This window comes from Argopecten irradians, chromosome 5 (genome assembly GCF_041381155.1).
Source record: "Argopecten irradians isolate NY chromosome 5, Ai_NY, whole genome shotgun sequence".
NCBI lineage: Eukaryota > Metazoa > Mollusca > Bivalvia > Pectinida > Pectinidae > Argopecten > Argopecten irradians.
In genome coordinates this window covers 36,547,999-36,569,822 of record NC_091138.1, presented here as the reverse complement: position 1 = coordinate 36,569,822, position 21,824 = coordinate 36,547,999, and the positions used below count along the sequence as shown (strand labels likewise).

General features: G+C 35.0%; 1 protein-coding gene across 2 annotated transcripts in view; it reads left to right on the top strand.

The window, feature by feature from the left end:
• Positions 1-39: 39 nt before the first annotated feature.
• The window catches only part of LOC138323691 (scaffold attachment factor B2-like), a 31,586-nt gene continuing 9,801 nt past the window's right edge, over positions 40-21,824 (top strand). The window contains exons 1-9 of one of the 2 annotated variants that reach the window (XM_069268481.1): positions 40-197; positions 2,655-2,760; positions 5,136-5,164; positions 11,971-12,102; positions 12,821-12,892; positions 13,314-13,359; positions 15,832-16,483; positions 17,509-17,543; positions 18,399-18,493. In XM_069268481.1, coding sequence (XP_069124582.1) covers positions 69-197; positions 2,655-2,760; positions 5,136-5,164; positions 11,971-12,102; positions 12,821-12,892; positions 13,314-13,359; positions 15,832-16,483; positions 17,509-17,543; positions 18,399-18,493 — 1,296 coding nt within the window. In that variant the 5' untranslated portion in view covers positions 40-68. Of the gene's footprint in view, positions 198-2,654; positions 2,761-5,135; positions 5,165-11,970; positions 12,103-12,820; positions 12,893-13,313; positions 13,360-15,831; positions 16,484-17,505; positions 17,544-18,398; positions 18,494-21,824 lie in introns of both variants that reach the window. The other variant, XM_069268479.1, reaches the window with a different exon arrangement.

Genomic DNA, 21,824 nt, shown 5'->3' with positions numbered 1-21,824 from the left:
ACAGTGGCAAACGTTTTGGTGAGGGTGATATCGGCGATGCGAGGAACATCCGGGCAATAGCTACCACAATGGCGTCCCAAGAAGGTGGTGCGAAAAAACTGAAAGAATTGCGCGTCGTCGATTTAAGAAGAGAATTAGAAAATCGCGGACTTGACAAGACAGGTGTAAAAGCAGTTTTAACAGAAAGATTACAAAAGGTAGAATATGAGGCCGGAATCGGGGATTAGTTGGTAGCCGAATGCCGAACTATAGGCCTACCAACCACGTTTTTTCGTTTGTTTTCTTATGTTTAATCCATCAACTCAAGATGTACGTTTTCATAGACCAGTTTTATGTTAAACTTTATTCTTACTCCATATATCATTACAGTAAATGCGGTGATAATGCGATTAGGAAGTGGATGACTTGGATTCACTGAAACCATAATCGAATAAGTACTAGTCGTTTCGCCCCAAAATCCCTTTTGCTTCAAGTTGTTTCGTCCTAGTGATGGACAATCGGTTGAGAACAGCAACTGAACATCGGACGCTCAATACTGTTTCCCTCTAATACTTATCTAACAAATGATGGTATATTTGATTTCACTGGCATAACACCTGTTTGTCTGAAAAACGATTATGATAAATTGACACAAGCTGGGCTCTAACCCATGACACTAGACTTACTGGTCTGCCAATCTGACTGAGATTAAGGAAAATTTCATCTGACGCAAAAAATAGAAGGCAATTGTCAGGCCTCTAATTTAACATTTTATGTCCCTTAAAGATGATCCATCGCTGACAAATGATATTTTTTCACTATCTAAAACAGGAGCAGACGATTTAGTATTTTCTTCAGTCACAAAAGTTACTTACTCTACACCATAACACCCATTGAAAAGTTTGAGCTTCTAATTTTACTGTAAGATAAGATAAGATATTTATGGAAGCAGGCAATTTGCCTGTATTTCCATATCTAAAATGTACATTATGAAATTGATCATTGCTATTAATAAATAAAAGTTTTCAAATGTTGGATGTTCTGTGCTTATACATCTTGTTTTGGAAGTCTCGTAATTCTCCTGTTCCATGGTGGACCACGGACTCTATACACATAATCTTCCGTTTGTTCAGCGTTCTTGCATTCAGCCTCTTCTCTCATTTTCGCATTGGCATTCAGTAAGATCATTCTTCATTTGAATTTTCGAGAAGTAGGTGTGACTCAAAGTTTCGCAATATTCCTGTGAATTTTCTTTTTGGTTTCTGGAGATTTCAAACAAATGAGTATTGGCCGGCTTTTCTCTGTCGCTTCCTTTGCCTCTGGTTTCTTCCCGATTCTAATAACTTTTTGCAGGCTTTGATATTCATTTAGCTTCTCCCCGCAAACTTTTACTAAATCTTCAAAGTTAAAAATATGAAAAATAATTAATTGCATCCCGAAAAAATTCTGTTGCACTATATCCTATATGGAATGAATTACTGATTGTGCATGCACCAAAGGCAAAATAAATTATTTTGTATTATTTTTGTGTTAATAAGGCATATAAACACACGACTTAACACCAATTATTGTTTAAATGATGAATATCATTTATGCTCTGTCGGCGATGGAGCATCTTTAAATTTGCCAAAAAACAGCTATTGCTGTAAATTATAACTTGCTAAAATATCTTCCTTTTTCCTTGTATATTAAATATTCATAATGAAATGGTAGGCCCACATTTAAAGTTCTGATGAAGTAAAGGAAAGTATTTATTACAATACATCAAGGATGTAAACCATCTCCTTGCAATAGTCTCAAGGGTAATGAGAGATCGATGATATTTCATATGGACTTGTTGGTATATATCTACGGGTTATTTATTAAACATGCTAAATTTTTGTACCTGCAAAATATCTGAGCAAGCTGCCGTATAGATGTATATATATATTGTACAGGGCCCGGTTATTCAAAGCATGATTAGCTTAATCACATGATTAGTGAAATTTTCATTTCTCATTAACTGCAAAAGTTGTAATCATTTCTTCATTAAATAACGCAAGTAAGTAAAGAACAGAGTTCTTAAATATCTTATAAAATTTCGTAAAATTTCTATTACCAGAAATAGTTTTGTCTTGATTTGAAAATTATCGTTAAACTGTGATTAGCCTAATCAGCCTTTGAACAACTGGGCCCTGGTAATTAAGGTTTTAGAAAGAAGTTAGCGAGCACTTAATGTCTAACAGACATATTTTTAGTTTAAGCTCCATTTCTTTGATGCTTACAGTGATGTCAGATGAAGTCACAAGATAACATTAATAATTAAAGCTTTTACGAAGATAACATCAATGTGTACTTACAGTTTATATACTATAGTACAAGTAAAACTTGGTCTTTTAGTAATTAAGATACTAAAGTATTTTAGTGGATAAGTATGATGCATCCTTTCAGTATCATTTTGATAAAATATGGCGGCTTGCTTACTACAAAAAATAAAATGTGAGTTCAAGCGTACAAAAATATAAGTTAAAAGTGAAGGCAAAAGAAGCTTTTCAATACAATTCATTTTTGTTAACCAAAATTTTTTAGTTCTATAAATAAATTTGTGGGTTAGGAAAATTTTCTATTGTACCTGAAAATTTGTTGAATGTCAAGTCACAGTAGATTTTTAACTTAAACATGGTTCTCTGATGCAGGCCTTAGAAGATGAAGGAGAGGATCCAAATGAGTTTGTATTTGAGCCAGGAACTGATTCACCAAAAAGGCCAGCTCCTGCAGTTACACAAAAGAAAACACCACCCAGTAAGTCTTTCTCAATATCTTATACATTTAAGGAAAATTTGAACCACAAAAGTTTTCTTGATTTATTCATGTAAGACATAAAGGGCCTGCTACTTTACAAAAACAAAAACAAAACAAATCTTAAAAACAATCATAATATAAGAAAACAGTGATGGCGAAATTGATATTTTCTTTATTGGAAAATCGGTCTGGTCATCAAAGACAGTTCACCAGACCGAACAAATTTTTACCAGACCAAATTTAAGTCAATACTTTTGAACATGAAAATAAGCCATTAATGTAATGCTTGGTTTTACAATAAGTATGGAAACCTCTTTACTAGAAGCTTCGAGAGGGAGCCAAGAATTTGTGTAACTTGTCCACCAATATACTTTTGCAAGAACTTTTTAGGGCTGAAAATGCTGGAAAAAATCTACTATCAGTATATTGTGCGCATCAAAAAAAGAAGGGAAAAACGATGTCCTTGAGCCATAAATTTCAATGCAAAATATTCCCAATATATGCTTGCACGAAGAAGTGTTGTATTTAGAAAAAATACATATTAAAATCGCATTGTGTTTGTTTTGTTATATTGACAACCTTAACCTGAAACTGTGAATTATCTTGCAGATATCTAAAACATCGGCAGTCTACCGTACTCCGTGCGTGTGTCAATGTCTTAATATATATTATGCATGAATAGTTATCAGAAATATTTGAAAAGATCAGAATATAGTTACTTTAAATTATTGCCACAATAAGAAATTAGTGTCTTTGAGATCATTAACAAACTTTAAAGAGCAATATTTCAATTTTCACTGAAGTTGGACTCAATGAAACTACTTAAAAAATCTGGTTTCATTTGCTCATGAACTTGGGTATGAACTTGAGTATCATAACTTTGGTTTTCGTGCAAGAAAATATTTTATCTAGACCTACTTTTGCCTAAGAAGTTTCCTACTAGGCATAGGCATTGATCTAAACAGGGTGGTTTAAAAAGATGCAAATATTACGGACAGATTTCTACAATTTTAAAAGCATTTTTATGAACTCTCGTTTTACTGACTCCGTGACTCTTGTGTATCGTTCGAGTCAGCAACATTGCCTACCGAAGCAAAATAAAATGTGCCATGTCCCTGTGTGACGTGTGTCGAAACTACGCTAGAACGTCTCAGTTACAAACAAATGACGAAGCCTAAACGGCAATAAGAAATACTATATAAAAGTCAAAGAGTGTTGATTTACCTTTAATTAGTTGTTTAACTTGTATCAAGGCTAAAGGCTACATAAACCACTAGAACCTTTCCCTTCCCATCACGTTACAGTGTCTCTCCATTTTGAATCGAAGCGGGAGACAACCGTATCACAACCATATAGACATTATCTTTCCGCATCTTCGGCGGGCGATTTTTGCAATCATTTCTAAATCTGTTGTAAATGGTTTATGTTTCATCTGGATTACATTGATAATAAGTTGTTTCTAAATAAATGTATGACAAATTGTAATATTTTCGCTATTTATTTTTAATTAGTTGTATTCTAGTGAAGCACTATTTTCTTACGTCTCTCGTTGTAGACTTGTACAAGCACAGAAACTCGCAATTTTTTAACAAAAATCAACAAAAATCTAATACAATTGAATTGAAATATAAGGATTGAATCTTGCTTTGGTCGATTTCATGGGGTGATGAATTGAGTTGCTCTTGAAACAAATTCAACATGAACTGCTTTGCAGTTCATTCAATTTGTTTCAAGAGCAACTCAATTCATCACCCCATGAAATCGACCAAAGCAAGATTCAATCCTAAAATGAGATAAGGCATCTTATGAATCCCACGAGTGCTTTGACTTTTTTACACACGGCCTAAACCGGAAACAGTTATACAAAAGTCGGACATATTTGTACCGGACAGACGACATTTCGCCACCACTGAGAAAATATATATCGATAGTCTAAGATGAGGTTTCAATACCAAACAAATGCAAGATTCCCTGCATAATATATGTTAACAGTGAAGATTCATATGGTTTTTTGCCGCCTGGTGCAGCGATTATCAACTAATGAGCGGTAATTAGGACGACAGTGGGAAACATAAGACGACTTGCGTTATGAAAAGTATATAAATTAGATTATTTTAATTAAATTGTTCAGAAGGTGATCGTGATGATAAGTGTATTATTAATGGTAAGCTGGTTACTTTTGCGACTCTACAAAATTATCAGTCTCGTTTTGCATTCCCATTTTAAAAATCAAAAGCTGTTTCCGAAAGTAGTGAGCCTTTAAACTATTACAATATGCAGATATATGGTTAAGATTTGGTTTTGCAGGTCAATATATATTACTGTATGTAAATGGATTATTTGTTCTTTACAAATTTTTCGTTTTCTTTTTAAAGGAGCAAGTGCTAAAGTAAAGTCAAAAGAGGTGAGTTGTACATTTAGTTATCAATTCCAATTCATTTGAACTTATTGTTGAAAAAATGTTGGGATGAGGCATTATGATTGAGTTGCATGGAAACCAGTTGATGGAAGTGATCTAACTTTCAATACAAGAATAAGCATCATACATGAAATGGTATATAAATATGCAATAGTCTTCCTATTTGATTGAGGCCTATACATTTGAAAATCAATTTTGTTTCCCTCCGTCCCTGAGAGATATAAAGTACTATTACACAGGTCTGTCTCGTCTATTTTATATATGGCAACTGTAGCATTTATATCTTGCAGACAAATCTAATTCTTTTTACAAAATAAGATCCCGTGGCAAATAGATAAAAGTTGCATACACTTGAAGCAGTCATGCAGTTTTGTTGAATATAATCACTTCCCTGTATATAGGGCTTTGGCATAACATATGAGGTACAGATACAGTTACCGCCTTGAGGATGAAACAGATACAGTTACCGCCTTGAGGATGAAAGTTCTAATGACCTCTTATGTCTATCAAAGACTGAAATTATGTTTGATGATGAGCATTGTGGGCATGAAAAGGTCACTCGCAAAGCTTGTGATAACTTGATCAAACCCTTGTTTCACTACAGCAGCCATAACTCATAAGGTGATAAAGTAATAAAAATAAAACTTGCCGATTTATTAAAAGTGTTGTTATTCACAGTCTGTGACTCTAATTTTTTTCGCTGCTAGTCATTTGGACTTGTAAACCCCAAAATTTTACTAGTCCGATTATTTAATCACTAGTCCAAATTAAATATACAGCCGTTTTGCTTTAGTATTTCAAATTCAGTCATGATCAGTTTACATTTTTTTACCCAAATTACAGTCTGGATGCTTTAAATTTCGTGAACACAAATTCTCACAAAATGATGCATCCGAACTGAAATAATGACATAAAGAATGCACTCAAAATGTGTTGAAAATACAACACAATCTTGTAAATGTAGTATTCGAATGGGGGAGCTACTAGTCCAATCGTACTAGTTCGTTACAATTGGCAGTAGTCTGGCTGTGAAATTACCAGTCATTGGCATCAGACTAGTGCTTAAAGTCGCAGACTGTATTCATTGTGGATTTTTAATATTGTTACAGAACTAAGAAATGTCTGGTACTTTACCTCTTTTAAAAACATAAATTTACCATCTTTATGATTGTATCACCCGGTATTTCTGGGTATTCTCAATGTGAATGTGTTTTTCAATAAAAAATTATCTCATCACTTGGAAAAAATGATACTGAAAGTTGAAATTTGTACCTTCCTTTATTTCTTCCTAAATTACTTTATTCTTCCTAATGTCTCCCTTGACACCACCTCACTTTTGGCCTTTAGTCTTAATGCGCCTCTGTGAGGTAGGCTCTGGGTTCTGTCCCCTGGTCGAGACACACCAAAGTCTATAAAAGTGGTAGTTTCTGCTCCTGCTTAGCGCTCAGCATAACGGGAGTGGGACGACTGGTTCGCCCGTTGTCAGTATAATGTGACTGGGTGGGGTGTGTTGCTTGGTGTCTTCGGCGGCATGCTTCAGTGATATAGCACTATAAAAAGGGCAACAGTTCCACTATACAAGAAGATACAACATTAACATACCACAGTCTCCCAAAACACCCACCTCGCACAACATACTTGCAAAACACTGCATACTTGGGAGGCTGTCCTAACATGACCATAGCTGTTAAAAGGACGTTAATTAATCAAACAAACAAATAAACCTTCATTGTGATTTTAATAATTTTGAAACTATATCTTGTGAGAAAACACCTCCAAATTGATCTTTCATGTCCCAAGATTTATATGTCAACTGTTACACAGCAACGTTACATATGACTTGCCCGCGAGAAATGTGTTTAAAAAATGTAATACACGCACATTGTTTGAAATGAATCTCACACAGATAATTTAAGGCCATGTCAGTAATTAGGTAATGATTATCTTTATAGCAAAATATTTCTACTATGCATTTGTATTAATACATCAGTCGTATATGAAAGCCCCATTGGATTCCAAATATTTAAAAAAAGAAAGGAAAAAGAAACCAACACAAATCACAAAAATATATTAATTAACATACTAGAAAAATTGGTCTTAAAGTGAATAGTCGGCAAAAAAAGCAGTCTAAATGTGTTCATTAGCCTTCCAAAAGTTCTCACATATTAATACGACGGTCAAGTTCTGCTTACGTTTCCCAGTTCTGACCACTGAAATAAAAAAGTTGAAAGCATTGAAAGCGAGGCTGCGTGGAAATGTAACCACGGACATAGTCAGCCGAGAGGAGAGTTTTGGATCCCTATACTTTAATTAATTTCTTCGTACGCAGACAAATTTTTGACGAGAGATTTTATTTTTCTATTTCAAAGAAATTAACTGGATACATTCACACCATTTTTACCGACTTTAGCTATCCTTGCCCGACTGTTCACTTTAAATAATGCATGGTATTAATTATATACAAATATATATAACAGGTCTATTGTGCACTAGTAATATATTTCAGTCTTTTTATATTTACTGGTTGACACGAAAGTCTCAACCTGTCTATTAGGACAACCTGTCTATAGTGACTGTTTCTCTGTCTCATCTTCAGTGGTTGTTATAGACAAGTTTGACTAGTTTATTTGTGGGGTAAAATCCTGATGAGTCCTGATTGTGATATTTAGTTATTGATGAAATTTGACCCTTGAAAATATGTTCCATTAAGTTCGATCAGCCCAACTAAATTTAAGCATTATTAGCTCACCTGGTCCAAAGGACCGAGGTGAGCTTATGGGATACCGCAGCGTCCGGCGTCAGGCGTCCGTCAACAATCGACTTCTTCTCCATAACCGCTGGTCGGATTTCAACAAAATTTGACACTTTCAACAAAATTTGTAGCATCCTTATGGGCTACTTACTGAAAATTGTACAAATGATGGGGCTGACCCCCCGGGGGCCTGAGGGGCGGGGCCAAAAGGGGTCAATTTGGCTATTTCCATATAAATGACTTCTTCTCTGAAACCAAGCATGGGATAGCACCCATAATGCAATGGTAGCATCCTTATAGGGTGGGGATTCAAAATTGTACAAATGATGGGGCTGACCCCCCGGGGGCCTGAGGGGCGGGGTCAAATGGGGTCAATTTGGCTATTTCCATATAAACAACTTCTTCTCTGAAACTAAGCATGGTATAGCACCCATAATGCAATGGTAGCATCCTTATAGGGTGGGGATTCAAAATTGTGCAAATGATAGGGCTGACCCCCCGGGGGGGCCTGAGGGGCGGGGTCAAAAGGGGTCAAAAGGGGTCAATTTGGCTATTTCCATATAAACGACTTCTTCTCTGAAACTAAGCATGGTATAGCACCCATAATGCAATGGTAGCATCCTTATAGTGTGGGGATTCAAAATTATGCAAATGATAGGGCTGACCCCCGGGGGCCTGAGGGGCGGGGTCAAAAGGGGTCAATTTGGCTATTTCCATATAAATGACTTCTTCTCTGCAACTAAGCATGGTATAGCACCCATAATGCAATGGTAGCATTCTTGTAGGGTGGGGATTCCAAATTGAGCAAATGATAGGGCTGACCCCCGGGGGCCTGAGGGGCGGGGTCAAAAGTGGTCAATTTCCATATAAATGACTTTTTCTCTGCAACTTAACATGGGATTGCGCTCATAATGCAATGGTTACATCCTTATAGGGTTTGGATTCAAAATTTTGCAAATGATGGGGCTGACCCCCCGGGGGCCTGAAGGATGGGGTCAAAAGGGGTCAATTTGGCTATTTCCATATAAACGACTTCTTCTCTGCAACTAAGAATGGAAGAGCACTTATAATGCAATGGTAGCATCCTAATAGGGTTGGGATTTGAAATTGTACAAATGATAGGGCTGACCCCCGGGGCCTTAAACGGCAATAGATGCGAGGTCAAAAAGGTCAATTAGGCTACTATTTTCATATAAATTACTTTGTCTCTGAATCTATGTATTGGATAGCATATTTGTATGGTATCAATAGCATCATTGTATGGTTGTGATTCAAAATTAAACTTTGGGAGTCAATTTTGCTTATTTTTCTTATTGGCAGAGTCTTGTGATAATTACTAACAAAAAACCAGGTGAGCGATACAGGCCCTCTGGGACTCTAGTTTTAAGCATTATTATGTTGTACCATTCATTTGGAGGTCATCATCTAAAGATAGAGCAAATTTATAGATTTTAGAAAACCATATGTTACAGACTATTGACATTACCAGGCAAACTGGGAAAATTACATTTGTTACTTGGCTATTTCAAGTTTTAGTTTCATGTTACTGTGCCATGTTTGAAAGGTTTTTGCAGCTGTTACTTTAAATCTTTGATTTATTTAAATATACAATGCTGTGATATATTGTGAGATATTGAAGAAGATATACTGGCAGTTGATAGCTGGGAGCTTGAGATATATTGACTGTTTTATCCCACATGTTGATGATAATAATCAGCTCAATTGATTTTAGTTTTGCTCAAGAATGTCTTTTTGCAGTTTTCTTTTCAATGGTCCATTGAAAATATGTGACTTGTACCGAAGAGAAAAGAAATCAGACCTGTACATTATTGACGGATTTAACAACTGTCATACATTATTGATTGAGATTACAACAAGACAAATCTGTTTGCTATGAACTAGTCTAGAGTAATTATAATTTAAGGGGCTCAGTAGTGTATTGTGAATCGCTAACACATCTTTGCTGAATCATGATGAAACCCTGCTGCACTGTGGGACCATGGGAACAGGAATTACCGGTATAACTACTCTATTCCTCTAGGCACTTTACAGCTCAGATGGATGTGTATAGAGGAATTTAGGTTGCAGTGATTACATAACATATTTGATCTTGGCTGTTTCTTAAAAATTCAGAAGATAAAACTTAATGAATGATTAAGGTGCCACATTAGTAAAAGTTTTCTTCTTATTGTTGTTGTAGCTTTATACTGATTTGGTTCATGCCTTAGTGTATGTGGGGTATAAAGTGTATTTGGATCAGTCTTACAAATAACAGTGGACATTATTGTATTATATACATTCGCAACATTTCATGGCCATGTAGTTAATTAGTTGTCCTGACATTCTGCCAATATCCATCGTTTTCTTAGATGCTAATTTGAACCCTATGGGGAAGGGAGGGGGCTATTCCTAAGTACCGATTGTAAACTAATTTGGTGGGTTTTTCTCCAGTTACTCTGGCTTAAAACCTGATACATTCTTGAGTGGTACAAGCTGTCAATAGATCTAGAATGTTTAACAAAAATAAACCAAGTTTATTGTTTATGTGGTCTTGCAATATCCAGAATATCTGTAAAGAAAATCTGATATTTGCTTTGTGTATGTATCACTGTTAAACAGGGCTTCCAACATTGTTATGTGAGGATTTTTGATGTATGTATACACATTCAAGAGAGGTGTACAGTGTAACTCATGCATACAGACTTGGTCACGCCTATTGAATGGGGAAGTTGGGCACAGTCATTCAGTTCAGGTTACACCTATTTAAATTAGGATCATTTAAGACAGTTCATGGTATATTTCACAAGATACTATAAAGAACAGAGCAGAAAAAGATCTTCTGTAAACTGGTTCTGTTATAAGTCATAAAATACCAGATATATTGGACAAACCACATGAATGCAATGGTACCCGGTACACATGTATTTGAAATAATTCTGGAAATTTTGATAACTTCGGTGTGAATATGCTGAAGGATAGAAATTCTATTTTGGGTTTATTTTGATATCAGAGTGCTGGTTAATTTACACATACTGAGAGTGAACATTTTGAATTGACCAGTACCCTGTAGTATCATGACCATTACTACTTGGTTACATGAGCAGAAATCACAAATGTTACAGCACAAGCCTCCAGGATGTTTATTTTTATCTTACTGAAAGAAAAAATAATTGAATCCTGATGGTCAGTGAAGCATGACCAAGTTATTACACTGGAAACAGACAAGTGACATTAAAATTGATTCATAATTGTTTTCAAACACAGACACACACAAAAAAACCCCAACTTATCTTCAATTTTTAGTACACTTTTTTTTTTGTTATGAATGGACACATTATCTATGGCTTGTCAAATGAAATATGGCTATTTTACAGGGAGCGTTTCTGCTCCATTTATCATGGTCCTATAGAGGGACAAGGTGTCACAGCTGGGTAGCCTGTATAGATGGGTTATAGTTGCTGAAGGCTTCATACACAGACAGTTTCTTGTACTGAAGGACTGATGCATATATCAGATAAATAGTTGTACTGGTGTCAGTGATTAGATAACAAAATAATGGCTACCACTGAGAGTGAATTGATTCAAGATCTGTATATTGGAGGAGGATCAGAATGGATTGTTCTGGTAATTTTAAGGAGTAATAGCATGTACACATATTAATATATATACATATATATATATATATGTTGTTTTGGTTTGAAATCATAGGAACAAATATATATACTTTCAATGCAATTTATGATAAATGTAGTAGGAATGCATAAACATTGTTTCAAACAGTTATCTGATATGTCATTCACATGAAATATTAAAACTACTTTATGTATGCTAAAAACTCTGCACCCACTAAACTATTAACACTTAAATTTCATTGTGGAAAGATGTCTACTTAATATACTTCAAAAAGAATTTCATTGTGGGGAAATGTCACACAAAATCACCAGAGCGTTAAATAATGTTACTTGTCAACAAGTCATTTGCTTTGAAATATAGTATATGTATGTCATATATTGTAAAGTGATCTTTATTCATATTACAGGATGGCGGTGATGAAGAAGAAATGGCAGAGGACCCGTTGTTGGAGGAAGACATAGATTTGGACGAGGAAATTGGTAACATCGATGATGCAGATATGGAGCTTCTGGAATCTGAAATGCAGATCATAGACCAGGTAAATAGTATGAATTCAGTTGCGGGTTACATTTGCAAAAGCTTATTTCTGCAAATTACCATCTACAGCATATATATTGATAGGAATTTCTATTAAAAATTTTCGATCCGCGAATTCTTTTCTTCGAATATCGCAAAATTTAATTGTCATGAAAGAATATTGGTTTACAGTACATAAAATATATTTCTTTCATACCTACATATGTAATACTGGCTGGTCTAGAGCAATACACTCATGTTGCCTGAGGCTGTATTGCATGGGTAAAGCCTTGTGACGTCACAGCGTCAACAAAGTCACTATTTCCTCAGTAAAATTTTAACATTTTTTTTTCACAAATTTGACTTTTTACTCTAAAAGATGTTAACAACAGAATTTGTGTTGAAAATATCACGTAATTTTTCATGTATAGACTTTCAGTCGTGCATTTCTTCAAATTTCTTTCAAAATGACAGGATATTATAGTTGTAAAATTGCAATAAAACGTTGAGGTATGAATTAGAAATACTCTTTCATAAGTGGATATGAAGGATAGGGATATTCTACCCTCGGGATCACAAAATGTTGCAAAACCCTCGGCAAGCCTCTGGTTTTACTATAGGAAATCCTGCTCTCTATTGCATATAGATAAACAGAAATCAATGTCAGTACATTATTAGATTAATTATCATTTGTTTAATATGAACATAATGCACATTAGTAAATACTTTTTGTATTGAAGGAGCTGGGAACACCAGAGACTGGTACACATGATGAAGAGATGGTAGAGGATTCAAATACACAAGCAAACAAGGTACGATATTGTATCCAGCTAGTGAGATCCTTTTCAAGGACATTCAGGTTTAAGTCTTTTCTTACTGTAAACTAAGCTATTAATATATAGCTTGGCTCTTTCAGTTTATGGAAATATAACAGATCATTGTTTCACAAATTGGATGTAATAATACAATGATGTGCGTGAGTGGACTATAATCAAGATAGGTGTTACTTTTTACATTATTTTGTTGTAGATGTAGAAAAAATTAATAAGAAAAACAAATTTGGGCAATGTTAGTACAGTAGGTTGATTTCCAAACCCATTTTGGTTGATTCCAATGAATCAGCTATAGGTCCAATGATTTTCTCTGGGAACTTTATCCCCTCTTATCAAGAATGTAAGCACAAGAATAGTTTAAGAGTTTGGAAAATACATTTCATATTTGTTTTCTCTGCAGGAAGCTGAGAAACAGTCATCGGAACCCACAGCAGCTGCAGATACAGGTAAAGCCTTTTGGTTCATTTGGTGTTTACTAAAACAAAAATTGAAGCCAAAATAAACAACGTGGTATGTAAACATAGACAGGTTATCCGCCCTTAATCAAGTCAAACCATAAAACAAAGAGATCGGGTACACAACTTAATTTGCGGTGTGTTTTGTTTGTTATGATAATGTGACTGCCTTGACTATAAATTAGTTTGTATTGTGTTCCGTATAGTTAAGGTTAATAGCTCAGGGTCAACAAGCTCACAGCCAGATCACATCTGATAATGAAGAGGACGGATTATCAGCGGATTATCAGCGATATGCATGCTTTGTATCAACAGTAATATGTGGTGGTGGTGGTGGAGTATGGTACTGCCAGTCTGAGCATTCATACAGAGGAGTCGATTAAAACCAACTGGATCATCATTTTAGGAGCCACAGGATAAGACCAGAAGGATACTGCCTCAGAAATACCATAATCATTCCAGGAATAGCAAATCTATCAGGAGACATGTGTCCAGTTGATGGAAACTCTGCTGGGTGAAATATTCACTGGATCTGCAGAACAAATCTCCACAGAGCTGAACAACATATATGGAAAAAAGTAAGCAGTGACAGCTGAATTAATGTTTCATCAAAGTTATCTTTTTGGTTGCGCACAAACTTTACCTAGCTAAAAATCTGTGGAAATCTGGAAATGACAGGAAAACATACCGGTATGTGTGAAGATTCTGAAAGTGATTTGAAGATGACACTTACACAGTTTTGTCGGATACAAGTAAACTGTTTTAGGGAAAAAAACTTTCGAAAGAGAATGTTCCCAAGATAAATCATCCTAAAAAATATTCATGTTTGGATGAAGGAAATCAATCCAGTAATGTAATTTGGAGGAAAAAAACTTTTGAAAGGGAATGTTTCCAAGATCATCATCAAAAATATTCATGTTGGAGTTAGAAAATCTTTTTTCAACTCTGCCCTGCACTGTTTTTCAACTTTAAAACTGGAAGAAAGGAAAATTGTGAGTAAAAGACAATGCCGAATCACGTGGACTATTTAGATTTTTTTCAGTTGTGCCAATAGACTGAATTTAGATACATCTATACTGAATATCTCAACTATCATAAGGATTATCTTGTATTGTAAAAAGCTAGAATTCAAGATGATTTGCTGCCAATTTCAAAAATTAGAAAACGGCATTGCTGAAAAGCTCTCCAGTGGAATACACAACAAAGGAAGACGTCCCAGAACAGTTTCTTCAAAATGTTACCACTTCATCTGCTGGGAAAAGTCTTGAATATCTGGAGTTCAAAACTGATTTATTTAGGTTAAACAGAAGTCTCTTTGTCAAAGAAAACACTGGAGAAAATCACATCTTAAATGACTTGAAAAAGTGAAATTCAACGGAAGGAATCAAAGAATAGAAATTGTGCCACATTGAGATTCCTTCCCTGAAATTACATTAGTTTTATTGGAGGTGAACTGAAATTTATACAATCAAAGAATACAGATAAACTGATGAAGGAGGAAAGGTCTATGGTGAAAAGATTTGCTGATGTATTTCTGATGAAGCAGGAAAGGTCTATGGTGAAAAAATTTGCTTATGTATATCTAATCAAGGAACAGTGCAGAAAAGTCTATGGAAGAAAGATCACCCTCATATGGAGTTTCCTTCATGAAAATTATGATGGATCAACTTTAATTGAATTCAATGTCGCTCCTAGGTGGGATGACTACACACACACTAACTACATGGAGATAAAAACTTTGTAGAAAATGTTACGAAAGAAGGAAATTTCGTCTTCATTAATAAACAAGACTGTGGTGACATTTGAACTGATGTTTGATGATTACGTTGGAGACCTGAGACAACAACTTTTAATTAAGCCATCATTTGCTCCGGGGAATGAAACTAATTCTTCAACATCTGATCGTTCACCACCCCAGATCAAGACTGCATTAAGAAGAAATAGACAAATGATGAATACCTAGCAAACCAGCTGTGAAGGCCCTGAGCTAAATTTTCACTTTTAAGTATAGATTAAAAGCTGACATTGTTACTGCAAAAATAGCTATAGGCTGTACTGTACTTTAACATCTGATTTTGTTGCCTGCAATTGATCTTAAAGATTATAAAACTTTTCTATTGAGAAAATATGGACTCCTGACACTAAGCACAAAAAATTATGTAACTGACATTGAGATTTGCTTCGGAGAGGTCAAAGTAAAAATTGAAGTTTTATAATCTTTATGTCTCAGGCAAAGCTAGCTTATTTTTGAAGAAACAGTGTTTGCTTCTAATTACTAAGGCAGTCACCTTCTTATTTTGGTAAATAAAAACCTATATTGCCATCAAGCTTTCTTTTTACGTATCGTAATTATATACAACAGAAACGAGACAATCTTCATCATTTGACTAAATGGCATTCAAAAGCAAAGTAGTTCTTTACTTACAGTTCACTTTATATAAGTTCTAAATTGAATTTCTTTAGCACCTGAAAAAAGTGTTCCTGCTAAGACTGAAGAAGAAACCCCTATGGAAACCAGCGAGGGAACTGATGTTTCTACACCTGTCGTGAAAACCGAGCAAATAACACCAGCAAAGCCCCCAGTCAAGGACATCAAACCTGTAGTCAAGGATGTTAAACCCAAGGAGGAACCAGCAAAGGCAGCAACCCCTAGTGAAAAAGCTCCAGCGTCCAACGTGGTGGTGAAGAAAGAGGATGTCAGTGCTCCACCAGACCCGGCAACTGTAGTTCCTTTAGTGGCACTCACTGTGGAAGATAAGATCAAAATGGACACGTCGCAGGGCTTACAGACCGAGGAGAACGAGTCGCTGGATGTCCATGTGGACGACACACAAAATGATCTTGACGCAGACCTTTTTAGTTCTGAGAAAGCCAGCCAGGAAAAGAAAGATTTGTCAACAACAGATGCAGCTAAAGTAGAGGAAAAGAAGGAAGAGGGGAAGGAGGAATCTGGTGTCAAAGAAGGAGAGGCTAAGGTGGAGTCTGTGACGCCTGATACTGAGGCAAAGGAAGATTCATCAGCTGGAAAAGACACCAAAGGAGAGAAAAAACCAGCGGATACGAAGGAAGAAAATGACACCAGCAAACCAGCTTCTTCTTCCAGCACTGCTAAGAGGTCGGTCTGGTTTGTATGTCCCATTTACATGTACATAATTTTATATTATTTAGAAAAATCTCTTCTTTATTCCTTGCATTTCTTTTCTTTGCTTTGTATTGTGTACAAAGGTTGGACCAAAGGTAGCGAGTGCTTGTCTTTACATTCTGTTGTGATGCTGAGAGACTAGCCTGCCATGCTATCCAGTCAGACATTTTTCAAGAAATTGAACGAAAAAAGCAACATCTTGTTTGTCTTTTGTATGCATCAGACCTACTTATTCCCTAATACATTATGTGGCATCATCTATCATAGTTATAGAGTCTATCGGCCAGCAAACCTGGAGATATTTTGTTTGGAAGCTGTTTTACACAAACCCCTGACAGACCGGTCATTGCAACTTCACAAATTTTTATCAAATGACATGACATCATTTTCGGGAGTTCACTACATACTTATTGCTGGGAGATTTCAACACTTGTGTGCATGCACATCTTAGTGTATTTAACTTAGATAGATCTAAAACTTTGGTAACAATCATAGTGTGTATCATCAAAGGATTGGCATTGATCAAAGAGCTTTCCTGACATCCTGTGAAAAAGGATCACTTTAAATGAGAATGCGTTTCAAATCATTCATAGAGGCCATCTGTATTTCACTGTGTAAATAAGAATCTGGTAGAAATCATCGGTAGAGGTATGATCTACATCCCATTATGTTGTATAATAATCTAACCCTATAGGAGGTTCTCATCATTGTAAGCTGTTTGCTTTGATTACGTGATAGTAAATTGCATAACAGTAGATAAACATGGAAATGATTAAGGCTGATATGTATTATAAGGTTAACTACTGAAAGGTAAGTTTTGTAAGAAAAATTATGAATTATGATGCATGTAAAATGATTGGTTGTAAGAAATAAATTACAAATAATACATTACTGGTGAATAAAATCCATGTCTGATTATATCTATGTATTAATTGATTTCTGTGTAGTGATATTGTTACTTTTGCCTTCTCATCTTCTTGTTGCTGCTTTTCCAGCAGTACTGCGCCAAAAGATCCAAAGAAAGAAGAGAAGGGTAAGTTGTTATCTAGATTCAGATTAAAATAGTATGGTAATACCAGGCTATTTGATGACAAAATACTGGTATTGTTTTAACAAAATAATGCTCTTCTGATTATAAAGAATGAAATGACACTTTTACAAAATATTGTACCTTGGTAATGAAACATTGTAATGCAATATATATATAAAACTGATTTAAATGAGTTTTAAGACACCTGTTTATAGCTTCATAAACCCTACCATTAATACTAGTCAGCAATTGTTTTAGATATGAAAATTATCTGATATACAAAAATCCACATAACTCAAAAAAAAATTCCAATTGGTATATATTAAAGATGATCCATCGCTGACCAACAATATTGTTTCTCTATCAAAAACAGGAGCAGACAATTTAGTATTTTTCTTAAGTTACAAAAGTTACTTACTTTAGACCATTGCCACCATTGAAAAGTTGGAGCTTCCCATTTTACTTCAAGATAAAACTGTTACAAATAATAGCATCCCGAAAAAATTCTGTGGCACAATTTCCTATATGGCATGAAGTACTGATTGCCCATGCACCAAAAGCAAAATAAAAGATCTTATATTATTTTTTGTGTTAATTAGACATATATATGCAGGATTAAACCTCAATTATTGTTCAAATGATGAGTATCATCTTTAAGAAACTTTGTAAGATTGTCAAGAAATGAAAAGTTCCAAATGTTTAGTAGTTACTCACTATATAATCAAATATTTATCTCACAGACTATTAAGTTGTTTGATAATGACATCATCAATTTGTTTGTACATATACCTGAATGTATGTCCTTGTTTGACTTCCTGTGTTAAGAACACCCTAACCGTGACATGTTTTACCCAACAGGAGGTAGTGGTGCTGGCCGTAACCTGTGGGTGAGCGGACTTTCTTCCTCAACGCGAGCCACAGACCTCAAGGCACTCTTCAGCAAGCATGGCAAGGTGTGTGGCAATATTAAAATTTGATTACACAATCTTATTCTGAGTTTTGAAGACTGCCAATAAAATTTAAAACTTTAAAATCACATATCAGGAATAATATTAATTATGTGTAATGATGAACTGTGTCTGTCTTTACATGCTGAATGTCATAGATAAATAGTGGTTCTGTGTCTTAATTAAACTATGCATCAACAATTCACCATGGATTAGTTTGATATATATATTGTAGTTTCTTGAAAGTTGGATCATATATAGGCCATGGGCTAGGAGGGTCCCACATGCACCCCCCCCCCCCCTCCCAAACCTCCGAACCAATATTTTTCTTAACCCTTATGACCCACTGATCACAAATCAAAATGTTAACATTGCATAAGTTGGGATGAACTTCCGGTTATGACGTTATCAAGATGGCCGCCATCTCAAATTTCACTAAAAAATGAAAAATAGTCATAACATTGACATTTTTCAACCGAAGTAGACAAATGAGGTATCAAAATGACCACAATAGAACACTAAAAACATATCAGGACCAAATAACCAATTATATGTAGTGATTTTTACGCAGGAAGTGAAAAAATAGGATTTTAAGCTCAAAAATGATAATTTTTTAGTAATTTTTTCATATTTTGCTTGACGCAGCAAAAACGTTTTCCAACCGCAAACTATTATTTCTAATTAGTTTTTTGCCCACTTATAAATCAGTTTAAACAAAAACAAGAAATAAAAGCAATGTTAGCATTGTATAAGTTCCGATTATGACATCATCAAGATGGCCGCCATCACATATTTCACTAAAAATGAAAAATATTCATAACATTGACATTTTTCAACTGAAGCAGACAAATGAGGTATCAAAATGACCACAATAGAACAACAAGTACATATCAGGACCAAAACATCCAATATATGTAGCAATTTGTACGTTGGAAATGAAAAAATAAGATTTTAAACTCAAAAATGGCAATTTTTCAGCAAATTTTTCATATTTGTCTTCATGCAGCAAAAATGTTTCCCCAACAACAAATTATTATTCGTAATCAGTTATTTGATATCTTATCAATCAATAAATCAATGAAAACACCAACAAAAATGATAATATATAGAAATGCAAAAGATAATTATTGTTATACCCTCATTAGGTTTAGAAAACATCACCAGGTGCGTATAATGGGCATATGCTATTTTTCGAACTCGAAGCCACTGACGCTAACTAGCATCTCAAAAATAATTATTACAGCACAACACCTACTGATAGAGTAACAAATGTAACCTAAGCCTGTGTTTCTGTTTATATCATTTTCCAGAACGTTTGTGTCTTTGAAAATGAGAACATTCATTGTTTATTTCCTATGCATAGCATAGGCAAAATGTTAGATGGTTACTAAAGTGTCACATATTTCTTTCACTGGTTCTTATTATTATCTATTATCATCGTACGTGCTTTCTCGCCTCACTGCTCCATCCACTGAAGAGACTCGGCATGTCTGGTAGCTGGTAGTCCAAATTATCAGAATAATCGAGATATCAGTATCAAATTCGTCGAGAGCCATTGCGTTGTCTTCAATGTCGATGAGCTGATGTGACAGTACATTACCAGTGTTGTTCTAGCCTGTCATCTTTCATAACCCATCCTTGGCCAGAGTTCATATCAGGAACAATAGGTTCAGAGATGTGGGATCTCCCTCAGATTCTAACATATCGTATATACTGTTCCAGACTTCTTCGGCATAATGGAAACTACACTAGATCCACATTATTCGAATGGTGGAATTTGTTCTCCTTAGCACATAGCTCCATAATTTGTATGAAGTACCATTCATTAATCTAGTGGACCTCGTGCGCCCATAAATGGCACAGGTGATATCATCGAGGTCATTAATGAGGCCATTAATGTTAAATGTTTTTCATTGGTCTGACTTTTCCCACTCGCTTGAAGGTGCTGGTTGTGTCACATCTGGTGTATGCGTAAAGAGACCATTGAAGACTCTCCAGAAATAAAATTTTGTACAGTGCTTTTCAGACTTGGCAAATAGTAGATCTTCACTGCAGACCTCATTTATGACCTCAAAGAATCCACCTGTGCCATCTATGGTCACTGAAGGTTCACAAGAATGAGGAATTGTGCTTCATACGAAATAAGGAGAACCAGCTCAAACCTTCGTAGAATGTGGATCTGATAGTCTGGAACATCATATACGATATTTGAATCACTAGGTTGGAAACAGGAAGAGCTCCTACATCCCTGACACTGATGTTTCTTATGTTAACTCTGGCCATGGACGGTTGACAAGCTACAACCACGATGGCAACCCGGTAATGTAATGTCACATCAGCTCATCGCTATCGAAGACAAAGAACTAGTGAAAGAAATATGTGACACTGTTAAGTAACCATCTGACATTTTGAATTTCTGACGTTATACACAGGAAATAACACTGGATGTGCTCATTCTAAAAGGCACAAAACGTTTCGGAAAGTGTCATGGTATTTACAGTATGACAGAATTACCTCAGTTTTAATTTGATACCATATAGCTATTAGTTGGTTGGCATTTTAATAATTCAGTTTGAGACGCTACTAGTGTACAACATTTCGAACATGAAAGTGAATTATTTTGAAGTCCCACTTAGATATTCGGCCAACCTAAAATTCTTTGTTAAGATTTAAATTTTCAATAGCCACTATTATATTCAGGAAATTCTAAGACACCAGGAAACTGTAGTCTCGGCGGTTTGGGAAAAATACACTATCATATGATCTGTATACGCAAACGGTGATGCTTTGTAAACCAAATGATGGTATAACAATAATTCTCTTTTGCGTTTCTGTATATTTTGTTGTTGTTTTTACTGATTTACAAGAAATAACTGATTACGATCAATAATAATTGTTGGGAAACATTTTTGCTGCATGAAGACAAATATGAAAAATTTGTTGAAATATTACCATTTTTGAGCTTAAAATCTTATTTTTCATTTCCTACGTACAAATCGCTACATATATTGGATGATTTGGTCCTGATATGTATTTGTTGTTCTATTGTGGTCATTTTGATACCTCATTTGTCTACTTCAGTTGAAAAATGTCAATGTTATGAATATTTTTCATTTTTAGTGAAATTCGTGATGGCGGCCATCTTGATGACGTCATAACCGGAACTTATACAATGTTAGCATTGTTTTTTTTATTGTTTTTGTTTAAACTGATTTATAAGTGGACAAAAAACTAATTAGAAATAATAGTTTGCGGTGGAAAACGTTTTTGCTGCGTCAAGCAAAATATGAAAAATTTACTAAAAAATTACCATTTTTGAGCTTAAAATCCTATTTTT